Raw genomic sequence first — 14,153 nt, forward strand, 5'->3', positions numbered from 1 at the left:
TATAGTCTCAGGCATGTTTTTGTGGTCATCTGTGTCCATGTCTGTGCATCTCAGACTTGAAAACATCTCAAACACACCATGTGATTTTTTAAATTTTTTTTTAGCCAAACACTGTAGTGTACTCAGAATTTAGTTATCAAAAGTCAATGCCACTGTGAGCTGAAAATATGCCTTTTGTCATAATTAATAAATCAGATGATAATTCTTATAAAATTTAATATAAATGGCTAATAGGATTAAAAGATATAGTGATGATGTCTTATAAAGAGAAGTTAAAACATTTTCCAAGCCATTATCCAATGCTCTATCTCAAGAGCAGAGGTAATATAATAATCCTATTTCACTTTGGGCCAGATACTGTGTAGGTGACTTTAATCTTTGGTACCGGCCTTTTGAATTCAATCATTAAAAGTTGCTTTTTAAAGTAATTTATTTGTAGATGTATCATCTGTGGTATTAAACTATATTTAAGTAGAGATTTGATGAATTTGTTTTGATGCATAATGTATACATTTGATGATATAATCTGTAGTTATAAAGCATCACTTAACCAAGTGTCTATTATATTTTAGGTAAAAGAGTGGCTGTGTCTTAATTGTCAGATGAAAAGAGCAGTAGGAGCTTCTGAGCTTACTGGACCTCCATCACTAAAGTCACAAATGTCACCCAATAAAGTTTCTTTACCTGCTACAGTCCAGTCCAAGGAATCTTCCAAACTGACTACTCCTCAAACAAAGGACAGTCCAGACACAGCTGTACAAAAGCAAACCTCAGAAGCAGTCTCCCCACAAAGAAAACAATCAACAGCATCTGTGAAACAGGCTAGCCCAGCATCTGAACATAAAACATCGGAAGAAAAAGCGAAAACAGCTCCTGAAAAAGTCCCAGATCAGGCAACCCAACCTGGTCGTAAGCAAACTAATGCCAAAGCAGCAACACAGCAAGAGTCAGGAGGCTTCTTTGGCTTTGCTGGTCCTAAGCCTCAACCTGAAGCTGCAAAGTCTGCAGAGTCAGTGAGTGGAAAAATGTTAGGCTTTAGTTCTTCAATCTTCAGTTCTGCATCTACTTTGATAACCTCAGCAGTTCGGGACCAGCCAAAAACTACTCCACCAGTTTCACCTAAGATGTCTCCTGCAAGGGAAACCAAATCTTCCACTGTAAAGAAACCAGAACAGGAGACGAAATCTGATCAACCAGAGCAGATAAAGGGTCCACCATCAATCCAGTCAAAAGCAGAAGAGATGAAGCCCCCTGCTTCCCAGAAGCTGGAGCAGCAGAAGTTAACTGAGCCATCCCTGCAGACCAAAACACCAGCATCAAGACAGGTGCCATTAGAATCTCCAAAGGCAGCAGCTTCCCAAGCAGCTGTCAAACCAGATCAGTCTACCTGCCCACTCTGTAAGGTCAAACTTAACACTGGTTCCAAGGATCTGCCCAACTACAATACCTGCACTGAATGCAAAAACACTGTGTGCAACCAGTGTGGATTTAACCCTATGCCAGACGGAACTGGGGTAAGACTAAGAAGAAAACAAAACATGTTATTATTGACACTTTGTATTTAACTAATATCAGCAGACTTATACTTTTGAAATGTCTCTTGTTGACCTAGATTTCAGGATTTCAAGGAATATTCATCCAAGATTTAGGAATATTAAATAATGAAAAAATACTACGTATTACTAGATGTATTACAGCATTGGAAAAGTAAACTAAAATAAAAATAACTAGTTTAATAAACAATCAGTATTTGTAAATAGATCACCTAACAGTATGTGTGTGTGTGTATATAACTTTTAATTTTATTTAATTTTTCTTTCAGGCAAAGGAGTGGTTATGTCTTACCTGCCAGATGCAGCGGGCTCTAGGAGTAACAGAGCCTCCATCAGTAATTTCAGTGAATGCTCAGACACCTGCAAAACCCCAAAAGAAAGATGTCACCAGCCCAGCTGAACCTGAAAAGAAGGTGTATTCAGCACAGCAGTCACCTCAGAGGAAACTATCCGTAACGGCACAGCCTGCTACATCTGAGACTAAAGTCAAGCCAGAGGTTCACAAACAGGCCACCCCGGTTTCTTCTCAGAAAATACAACAGAAGCCCCAGAAAACATCAGCTCCTAACAAATCACCAGACCAAATCAGGCAGCCTGAACGTAAGCTGAGTACTGCCACTCCACCACCACGAAAAGAATCGGGAGGCTTCCTTGGATTTGGCAGTGGTAAATCTCAACCTGATGCTGAAAAGCAGGCAGAGTCTGTGACGGGGAAAATGTTTGGCTTTGGTTCTTCTATTTTCAGTTCTGCATCCACTTTGATTACCTCAGCTGTTCAGGACCAGCCTAAGACTCCACCAGTTTCTCCCAAGTTATCCCCTGCAAAAGAGATCAAATCCCCTGCTACCCAGGAGAAAACCAAGGCTGAACAACCCCAGCTGATCCAGACACCACCATTAGTCTCAGCCAAAGTTGACAAGGCTCCATCAGAACCTCCAAAAACAGGTGAAGCCTCCCAAACCACCGTCAAACAAGGCCCGTCCACCTGTCCACTTTGTAAGGCTGGGCTCAACATAGGGTCTAAGGATCTGCCTAACTACAATGTCTGTACTGAATGCAAGAAAACTGTCTGTAACCAGTGTGGATTTAACCCAACACCAAATGAAACGGAGGTAAATAAACCAAAAATGTAGTTATTAAAATGTATGTTATGTATAATATATACGTTATGTTTTCTTAACTGTGGCGATTTATGCTTTTATTTTAAAAATCTAGTTGTTAAAGACACACTTACTCAAAATAATATGCTTTTCCTTGTAGATGAAGGAGTGGTTGTGTCTGACTTGCCAGATGCAACGAGCCCTCACAGCAGCTGAATCAGTACAGCCTCCACTGATGAAACCTCAGGCATCACCCAGCAAAGCATCCGCACCTGCCGCTGAGCAAAAAGATGTCTCTGAGACTAAAACGAAAGATATTATTCCCACACAGAAAACAGACGTATTAGAGAAAAAGCAGAAAGAAAGTCCAAAACCAGAGGCACCAGCAGAGAAAATGGATATCGTACATCGAACTCCAGATATCGTTCCACCTGCAAAAGACACCACAGCTACTGTTTCAGCTGAAGCAAAAGAGGAGAAAGTTAGTTCACTGCCTGCCAAGGATGTTCAAGCCATCACTGCACCTCCAAGCGAAGAAAGACAACTGCCTTCCCAAGGTGCACCTGTTATCACTAATGCTGAAACTTCAGCTATGAAGAAAAGTGATCTCACACCAAGTTTTCCTCTGCCTAAAGAAGATTCAGAAAAGGAAAACAATAAAGTTGAAACACTTCAGAAAACAGCTGAACAGCTGATTATATCCTCTGATCAAATACAGGAAAAACAACCCCTAAGCAAAGAATCACACCAAGTTGTTGCTCAGAAACCACAACTGGAAAAGAAGCAACCTCAGCCAGTCAAGGCTCCTCTATCAGAGCAGACAACAGTGGATAAAACACCAATAGAGTCTGAAAAACCAGAAGCTGCTCCCAAAGGGGCTCACTCTACTTGTCCACTCTGTAAAGCAGAACTCAACATGGACTCCAAAAATGTTCCAAACTACAACACCTGCACTGACTGCAAGACCACTGTGTGCAACAAGTGTGGATTTAGTCCTATGCCAAATGTAACAGAGGTAATTAAATGTTTTATCAGTGTAGAATGCCTATTTAGACATAGTTCTAGTATTGGTTTGAATTTGCTTGTGTGAGAGACAGATTGACAGAGCTCATGTGTGTTTTTCATACAGGTAAAGGAATGGCTATGTCTCAACTGTCAGATGCAGAGAGCACTTGGAGCCTCTGAACCTCCAGGCCTACCAATGATAAAACCACAACCTTCACCAAGCAAAGAGGTCCCTGCCAGCACACAGAAGACAGACATCTTGACAGCTTCTAAGAAAGATGTTTCTAAGCCAGATGTACCCAAAGGTGACCTTGTTAGCATTCCTGCAGCCAAAGAAACTGTCTCCCCTGTCAATATTGACCTAACTAAGGAGGTTGCTCCAAAAGTTGCTTCATTGCCTGACAAAATGATTTCATCCACTATCATAAAGACGGATGTTTCGCAAAAGCCTTCTGCAGAGACTCCCAAGGGACAGCCAGACACACCCCAGCAACAAACTCCAAAAATTCAGCCTGCCGCTCCCCCTGATTCAAAGACAGAAAAGGCACCCCCTCAACAGGCTCCAAAAGCTGCATCTTCTTTAGCTAAGTCTGCTCTTCCATCAGACCAAGAAGCAAGAAAGGCACCCCTTCAACAGCCTCCAAAAGCTGCGACCCCTCCAGCTAAATCTGCTCCATCACCTGTTCAGCCTGCAAAACAGGAATCAGGAGGCTTTTTTGGTTTTGGCAGTCCTAAAACACAGCCTGCTGCTGCAAAATCCGCTGAGTCAGTGACAGGAAAGATGTTTGGCTTTGGGTCATCGTTCTTAAGCTCTGCATCCAATTTAATAACATCAGCTGTTCAAGATGAGCCTAAAACTACACCACCAACGCCACGTAAAATGTCCACCACAGCCAGTGTCACTCCTAAAACTACACCACCAGCACCACGTAAAATGTCCACCACAGCCAGTGTCACTCCTAAAACTACACCACCAGCCTCTCCTAAAACATTACCTGCAAAGGACACCAAACCACCGCCTGTCCAGAAAACAGAGGAGAAGAAACCAGAGAAACCACAGCAGGATAAGACTCCTTCAACAGTTCAAGCCAAAGTGGACAAAGTTCCATCAGAGCCCCCTAAGGTGCCAGTAGACACCCAAGGTGCTTCAAAAGCAGATCAGTCTGTCTGCCCACTCTGTAAGGTGAAACTTACAGTGGGCCCCACAGATCCTCCTAACTACAACACTTGCACAGAATGCAAGACAACTGTCTGCAATCAGTGTGGCTTTAATCCAGTACCAGATGATTTAAAGGTATGCAACTTTCTGTTTATTGTTGCCCTTTTTGTAGTTTTCATATTTTTGTCACTCAATTATTGTGGGTCCTACTAAATCAAGTATTACTTGATTTACAAAACAATCCAGCCATAACAGCTTTATGAATATTTAACTGATGTTAATCTGAATTTAATCTAAATCTAAAGACTTAATCTAAATTATTTGTAATAAATTGCCTGAATTGGCTTAATTTTTGCCATTTATCTCCAGTAAAATGCACAAATTATAGGAAGAATTTGAATACCAAATTTGAGAAATAATTTGTTAAAATATAGATGTTTTATTTTTCAAGAGACATCGAAAACATGTTGCATACCCCAATTTGAGACTGTAACTTTTGAAACTTACATTTGGAGAAGAATTATCAGATTGAGTTGATAAAAGCTACGCTACTCTGAGTCAAAAATATAAAAAATAAAAGTAACAAAGCTGGGCATTATAGAAAAGCTTTTAAAACAATACAGGAGCTCTCACAGTTCCTATTGTTTGAAAAAAAAGTTCGCCTCTGATTTTTTTTTTATAATTATGCCTTATTAAAATTGCATTAAAAGAAAATAAAAACTACATTACACTGGTAAAACAGTTTGAGAAATTAAACACATTTTATTTTTCAATGATCATGATTTGTTTGTATGAATGAATCCCCTTTGAATATATGCACGTTACATTAGTAACCTTGATATCATTGGATATTTTTTGTGCTTTAAAATCATTGCACCTTCATCTGATTTCAGAACACTGTTATTGTTTTTTTATTTATTGGACAGTGATTTATGCTTTCCATTACACTTGTTCCAGGTAAAGGAATGGCTTTGTTTAAACTGCCAGATGCAGAGAGCCCTTGGAGTATCTGAAGCCATTGAACCTACTGTGGTGAAACCCCAGCCCATGCCAAGCAAGGTTTCTACACCTCCTCGCTCTGAACAGAAGGACACACTGACATTAGTCCAGAAGGAGAAAGCTGCAGAGTATGCAGATGTCCAAAAAGAGGCTACTCAAATAGTTCAACCCAGAAAAGAAATTCTCAAAGGTGAGGCTCCAGTGCCAACTGCAGTCCAAAGGATGGACAAAGCACAGCAAGATTCTAAGGAAAAGGCACAAGGACATGCTCAGGATGTGGCCAGCCAGCCAAAGCTTGTGGAAAAACCCCCACAAGGACAGATTTCACAACCTACAAAGCCAGAAGTAAAGTCAGGTTTCGCAAAACAAGAAGCTGGCAAACTACCACAACAGCCATCAAAGCCATTGACCCAATCTCCCAAGCCTGCCCCACCACCAGCTCAACCAGCGAAACAGGAGTCTGGTGGTTTCTTTGGCTTTGGTGCCCCTAAACCTACTGTTCCAAAGCCTGCTGAGTCAGTGACTGGGAAGATGTTTGGTTTTGGTTCATCAATTTTAAGTTCTGCATCTACATTGATAACCTCGGCAGTTCAGGATGAACCTAAAGTTACACCACCTACTCCACGGAAGATGTCCACTACAACAAGTGTCAGCCCTAAACCTACACCTCCGGTTTCTCCTAAGATGCCCCCAGTAAAGGATAGTAAACCACCGGCAACACAGACACCTGATCCACTTCAACAGGCCAAGGCTACACCATTAGCACAGGACAAAGTGCTTCAGGTTGCTCCTAAAGAAAGTCTGTCTACCTGTCTGCTCTGTAAGGTCAAACTCAATGTGGGAACGAAGGAGCCACCCAATTACAACACCTGTACTGAATGCAAGAACATTGTCTGCAATCTTTGTGGATTTAACCCCATGCCTCATACAGCAGTGGTAAGTACAAAAATACTCTTGAATACACATATTAATGTTTCAGTTACAATTTACAGAAAAAAGGGAGTTTTTTTCATCAGCTGATATGCCTTGTGTTCAACTGGCAGGAGTGATCCTTATCATGATCATGTCTTTTTGAATTAATGTGACAAAAGCACCTTATTTTAATATTCAGTGTTTCCATTGGGGAGCCAAACATGAGTAAGAGCACCACAGAGTGATAGTGAAGTGGCCATGTTGCTCCATTTGCACACTTTTCAACATAATTTATTTCAGTGGCTTCTTATTTTATATAAAACAAATTGTTCCAGTACAAAAGTTTTGGTCAGGCACATTGTTGGCTTTCATGTAAAAGTTGCATAAAATCTAATATAAGAACACTCACGTTTTGGCAATGCACCTGAGACATGTTAATGAGCATGTTAATGACTTTACAAGTGTTTGGTAGTCCTAATGCTGCTATTTATCAGTACAGTAAGTTTGTATCCTTACTACACTTTCTGTTTATGTGGTGTTTCTTGTGCTATTAAATATTGGTTTGGAGTGTTCAGGCTGCACCAACATATTTTAGCACATTTTTACTCTGAGGAATATTCCTTTCTGTTGCAAAGGGTGGAAAAACATAGACTGACTGTCATAAAGCTTTTTATTCCTTCTGAAAATAGAGCACACCCGAGGCAGCATTTTGCTCTGTTGTTTGATTTTCTTGACAAAGAAAATAAAATACAAGTGGAGTAGAATATTAGATGAAGGTGCCACAGCAGCTAGAATCTGATGAGAACTTCAATTTATATGTATTTTCAGACTTTGATTTTGAAGAGCTGTCTGTGTCCATTCAGTTTATTATGTCTTAGTGTTTGGAATAATTACAATGTAAAACAAATCATACCAAAACTACACTCTCTCTAACTGCTGTGGTTCTCTCTCCACGGAAGATGCCAGGGTTATTACATAACTGCTCATGAGGAGAGTGCTTCAGCTGGCCAGGAGCACTGAAAATGTATTAAAGTGATTGACGGTTGCGCAACCGCATTAGCGAGATGGGATCTACTGCCATAGGAGACCCGGGTCAAGGGAATCTCCATCCCCCATAAGAGATTTGAGATGGCAAAGCCCTGTGATATGCCAATAAGTAGAGTTGAAACAGATTAAGTCCAGCAAAACAATGCAGTACATTAGAAGAGCAGACATTTCTTATCAGGCCATCTGCTCTCACACGCAGCAGTGGCTCCATGTAATTCAACAATTTCCTCTTCGTTTTGGTGACATGAATATACACGTGTACCTGCTTTGTGACTTACCCACGCACATACAACATGTAGCTGAATGAAATGTGCAGTGCTGTCTACTCTTTCTTTGAGAAATTCTAGACTTTACTATAATTAAGTGAACAAATACCACAACGCTTTTTTAAATCTCCTGAGATGTGGATTTAAGAGTTGATGCTGTAATTTGTTCTGGCACACTCAGACCTGAATCTTTTTTTCTTTCATTTTCCCAGTGACAGATAACATAGAATGACATGTGCCATTTATGCAATTGACACTTGTCACTTTTTTCGTTGACACAACAAAATGGTAATAACCTGGAGCTTGAATTTGGATTGTGTTCTGGGGGCTGGGGGGATGTGAGTCAGAGTTTGCTGCTTTGGGTGTACAATGCACATGTTTTTTCTAAATATGTGATGAAAACAGAAAAAGCTTCAGTATGACTGGATAGCACGATAGGATGCCATATTTGCTGCTGTCCTATGACCTGCTTTGTCCAAAATGGGTGTGTTCACCAGTTTACTATCTGGGTTTTTTTTAGCACCCTTTTAAAATATCAAAAAGTAATGTTTGAAAGAAGAGGAGGTAAAGTGAGTGCCATCAGCAAGTCTATTCATTTTTTTCCGTTTGCCTGTTCTGCTTCAGCTGATGCCATCAAAAGCCTGGGAGTGACTGTTGTCTGACAAGTAGGGCACACGTGTGTTGTGCTTTGCTAGCTAAAGCTTAGAGTGTGACAGCTGTGACAGTATGAATGATGATTCCTCTATTTTCTGTGTTACCACTGGTTTAAAATAGAATATTTGTTCAGCTTTACCAGTACAAAAGCCCCACATTATTACTGTCCATTTAAATTGGTTTACTATGAGACCCAGTAGTTGCCTCAAGGTAAGACAGTACTGTCAAGGTACAGAGGAGTACCTTGACATTGCTATGTTAAGTTGCTACATTTCAGCTAATAGGAAGAAAAAAATTAATCGTTCTAGAAAGAGCTGTGTGATATATAGCTAATTTTGCATGATTTCACAATTTTATGGTGTTAAAAAGTAATCAGTCAGCAGGCTAATTAATGTTTTTTAAATTATTATTTTTTGCGGGGTAGTTCAATATTATGGTAAATGGTCTGATTCTCATATAGCACTTTTCTACTCTCCCAAAGTACTCAACGCACTATATACAACATGCCTCATTCACCCATTCACACAAGCACTTCTAAACTAAACTCAAGTGCAAACTAATCTACACACACACTACATCCACACTCCGATGAACACATCAGAGGGCAACTTGGTTCTTGCCCAAGAATATTTGACATGCAGACTGGGGAAGCCAAGGATCAAACCACCAACCTTCCAATCAGTAGCTAATCTGCTCTACCTGAGCTACAGTCACCGCTATGTGAGCATAATATCATGTATGAAAATCTCACATGCATAAGCTTAATGATGCGGTCCAGCATTAAAGAGGTGACAACAACAAGTCTGTTGAATGTTTTTTAAGAATTTCCCAGTTTAAATTCATGAAAGTTGAAGCAATGGAAATTAGTCACAAGATCCAACATTTATCAAAGAAGGCCACCTTTGGAGTGCATGTGCCACCCTTGGCAACCATCAAAAAATGGTCTTAACTTAAATTTGAACTTAAATGGAAATTTAAACTTCTGGAGGCGTGATGGCTGTTTCTGGTTTATGTCAGGTGTCGAGAGTAATCGCTGGTGGGCGTATTGAATTAGTCACTGAATGTCACATTGCAAAGTAAATGCATCTCAGTTGCACCTTCACATTTCTTTTGCATTTCACTGACAATCAGAAGACCAACTATTAGAAAAAAAACATCCACCAACTCTCGGTGAGCAGCCATGATATGTTAGAGCAGGTAAACTGATGATGTTGTTTACTATTGTGTTAGCTGGTATGTTATTCACTAACACACAGTGAAACAGAGAGCAGATGTAAGCATTTTTTTTTTTTTGCTCTGACTTGCAAATTATAGGGAAGGACTTTCACTAAATTTGTAAAAGTAGCTATGAAAACACCGAACAGGAAAGGCTTGGTTTACAAAACATAGAGGGAGTTTAACTCCTTGGTGCTATGTTACAAAGCAAATACTCAAAATTGTACTTACATAACCTGTTATTACTTCATTTTACAGAGTTAGTTAATAATTAAAAATTGTATTAATGCTTAAAGTATCTAAATATAAATATAGAAATGAATAATAAGTAACATGAATGAAATGCTTGTAAATTCCACATCATCTCAAGATGCGTTCTCTCTCCTGTACTGACAGTGATTAGGGGTTATATGTTAATACATGATCATTTCTAAGAGCTTCTTTAGTTCAAATGCTTTAATTCTTTTCTATAAACAAGAATCGTAGAAAATATATTTGGAATTTGGAAACACTGATGTTTCTGTATCAGTAATTCTGTGCCTGCATTTATTCATTGCTTTAAAAAATATTATTCTATTCATCTATTTGTGTTTGTAGCTTATAGCTTTAATTTGTAACATTTCCTTCTAATGCTGGAACACCCTCTTACCACTGATCCCACAACAGTCTTTATCCCCACTGCACTCTGCCATCAAATGAAACTTTGCTGATGCACCAGTTGTCACAATGGAAAAAGCATGGGCATATTTCATTGTCTTTAGAGTGAGTCACTGTGGTTATTACAGATTAGTAGGTCAACATTCTGTATTATCAGAGTGCGTGATTTATGAGAAACCCTGCTCTGTGGGGGCTGCTGGAAACCAAGTATATTAGCAAGCTACAGCCTTTGCTAAAGGTGCTCGCCAGAAAATCAATAAGAGCCTTACTAGATCCGACACATCAGCAGGAAAGCACAGAAGAAAGGCTGAGAAATAGTGAGTCCTTGAATCTAGCTATGTTAAGATACATTTCAGCACCACCACGATAAGTTATGATAGGTGTCTAAGAAGTGACAAATAATATTCATTATTAAAACAATATAAAAAAATTGTTTCATTCGTCTAAAAATGCAAGACTAAAACATTTTTGGTCTTTGGAGCACTTTGATTAATGTGTCTTTGCTGAACCAGTCACTTTTCATCCCAAACACTACGACGACCTAAGAGTACTGAGGATCCATTGAGAGTTATCAGAAGAGATCTGGCAAATGTTTTTATTTAACATACATAAATAACAGTAAAAGTATTTTAACATCTCACATTTTGAATGACATATATAATTTATTTGTCTTTTTGTTTAAGTGATTTGAACAGGGAAATGATTTCATAAGCTCAGCAGATCTAGCTTAATGCAGCATACCTGTGTGTCAAGAGCCTATTTTCCTTACTGCTGTCATTGTCAAGGTCTGATAATCCAGCTCAGAGGCTAATCGTGTGGAGCAGTCTCTCCCACAGCTCTCTGCTATAAGCTCCTGCTCTTTGCTCATAAAATAGATTTAATTAAACAAAAGAACGATGGCAACTTTCCAAGCCCTGTGGCTCTGATGCATGACTCTGAAGCAGTGACTGGCGCTAGTGGGGGATGTGAAGGGTCTTTTTTGTTGACGGAAGTTCTTTTTTTTCTGCCTTGCTGTCAGATTTTGCATTAGGAGGTTAAATGACTTATCAGGTTCTAGACTGGTGCAGTGAGGGGTGTACTTGTTTATCACAGCTGCCTTGTCCACCATTTAATACGCAATGCAAAAGTGAGTTGCTTTGTTTACGTTCTTCCTGCAATTTGTCAGTACATGCATTCATCACTTTGGTTGAAAAAGATCAATTAATACGATTCAGACCAGTGTAATACTATTACCTGAAGATGGCGTGAACCATATTAGATTGTTGGCAAGTAGCTTTGTCACAACCTCTGTGTTGTGAATGTTTTAATTTCAGTTTGCAGTTATCTTTACTAAAGACAATCCATAGAGGGTAACTAATAAATTGATGCTGACTAATAGAATATCAGAAATATTACAACTGTAAACATCTCCTGTAATCAATGATTGTAAAATGTATCTGATTTTATATCCATCTTCGAACTAAAGTTAAGATTGCTTATGACTACTTGCGATTTCATCTCCTTGAAAATGACAAATGGCACAGGTGTTTATACACAGGAAAAATTGTATTCATTTTAGTATACATTAGTTATAAAGATAATCAGCTGCCTCCCATCAGACCATATTGTAATGGGTCTACAAGATGATCAAACAAACAGGAAGAGCAGAAGTTTATGATTATTAATTTATCCTCTGAATGGCCTTGGTAGTGACATGAAATTGCTGATTAGCATACACAGGCAAGAAGAGCATCTTACACCTTACCTGTGATTACATCTTGTAAGCAAGACAGAGAAGAATATGGAGCATGGAAGGACATGTTGGGATTATATTAGAATACTTGAACTAACCCTAACCTTTAGACTTAAAAGGTTTTTCAGCACATATTCTGTATTCTTGATGAATTGTTCTCAGCAAATATGGGTTTTAGATGAACCTCCTGGTAATTAGTGTTTGATCAACTTCAAAGGTAAACATCACTGATGCTGAACTCGCATCAGATCACACGAAACTGAGACTCAAATCATTTTGTGTTTAACACAATTATCAGCATCATACACTCTGCTGATGAGGTATTATTTGTTACTGTTGGTAACAAATAGGATTATCATCCTCCTGACTGAATCACGACTCACTGAACAAAAACATCTCACTGTCAGGCAAACTGAATGCATCAGTATCAGATTTTCCTCTAAGTCTAGCATTTTTTCCCCATTTTTTATGGCGTTATTTATCAAAGATTATGTTAATATGTTCTCACTGGCTGTAATTTTGTTTTCAATTAATATTTCTCAGTTAGAAACAAAACACGCTCATGCAGTTTATCATATTCATCTTGCAGTGTTACTGCTGCCTACACTTTCTGAATATAAACACTTCCTTGCATGCTCTATTTGCAGTAGATGTACGCTATCAGTCTTCAGTGGTAGTTCTGGAAAGTTACAAGCAATAATTATACAATTTAGTGGGACAAAATATACAAACAAGAGGGGTATTTTAAAAGCTCATTTTCACAAGTAAAATGAAAAGAGAAAAAAACAAAGTAACTGTGTTACTAGTTTATGAATTACATGGGCATTGTTATGCATATATGACCACTGTATTAGCATAATTATGATATTCTAAATGTATATACACTAAACAGTAGAAGTAGTATGGGTCTAATACATTAAACCATGGATGAAGTAATTAAAACTTTGTGGTGTTTCACAGGATATGTGTGTGTTATAAACTCCCCCTCTGTCCTATATGAGAGCAGCTCTCCCTGACTCTGCAGAGGCAGGCGCATTGCTGTGATTTGGTCTGCTAGGTTGCTAGTACAGACACAGTGCTTAATGTATTGGCAGCTTATGGCTTTTGTCCTCTTTAGCTGTCCATTAATGGAGCTTAGATGTGATAGGAAATGTCTTCAGAGGAGTACATTTTGAAGTAATAGCATTCCTTATAAAATGAGATTAGCTTTTTTGCAAGGTAAGCATTCTATTGCTGTTTCATGTGTAATGTACGGTCTACTGTAACAGTACTGAGCATGTTTATATTATTTTATTAAGAAGTTTAAAAATCTAAGTCTGTTTTTCAGCATTGATAGCTGATTACTGAATTTAGATCACTTAGAGTGCTATGGTATTACTCAGCATCCAAAACTGTATTGTATTGACTATAATATTTGTCTATGTGAAAACCATCAGGAATTATCATGTCTTAGTCTAAAACACATAATTTGGAACTTTTATTACTTGCAAACGTACTTAACAGGAAAAAGTCTAGACATCACACGACTGAGTTCTTCAAGTATTTTTGCTTTTTGTTGTTTTGTGCTTGTTGTTTTTCTTCAGTGTTTTTCTTTGTTTTTGCTTTTCCTTTCAGTAAAGACATAAAGCAGCCTCATTCAAGTAATTTGGCACTATTTTCAGCAAATTGTCTTTCTGAAAGCAGTTTAAAAAGAAATAAAGTCTGAGGCGAGGCTTTTGTAAAATGAGATTGATACTGATTCAACTTACATAAGCCCTTCTTTTTCTTTAATAGTTCCACTTTGTATGAAAAATAACCTTTCTGTCTAATTCAGCCTGGCCAGGTTACTTTTGACCGTGGACTCTTTTTTTTGAA

General features: G+C 38.6%; 1 protein-coding gene across 1 annotated transcript in view; it reads left to right on the forward strand.

Moving 5' to 3' along the window:
* The window catches only part of pclob (piccolo presynaptic cytomatrix protein b), a 61,607-nt gene that overhangs the window by 14,406 nt on the left and 33,048 nt on the right, over positions 1–14,153 (forward strand). The window contains exons 9-13 of the mRNA XM_026176101.1: positions 573–1,514; positions 1,823–2,665; positions 2,814–3,668; positions 3,783–4,952; positions 5,775–6,752. Coding sequence (XP_026031886.1) covers positions 573–1,514; positions 1,823–2,665; positions 2,814–3,668; positions 3,783–4,952; positions 5,775–6,752 — 4,788 coding nt within the window. The remainder of the gene's footprint in view (positions 1–572; positions 1,515–1,822; positions 2,666–2,813; positions 3,669–3,782; positions 4,953–5,774; positions 6,753–14,153) is intronic.

This window comes from Astatotilapia calliptera, chromosome 7 (genome assembly GCF_900246225.1).
Source record: "Astatotilapia calliptera chromosome 7, fAstCal1.2, whole genome shotgun sequence".
NCBI lineage: Eukaryota > Metazoa > Chordata > Actinopteri > Cichliformes > Cichlidae > Astatotilapia > Astatotilapia calliptera.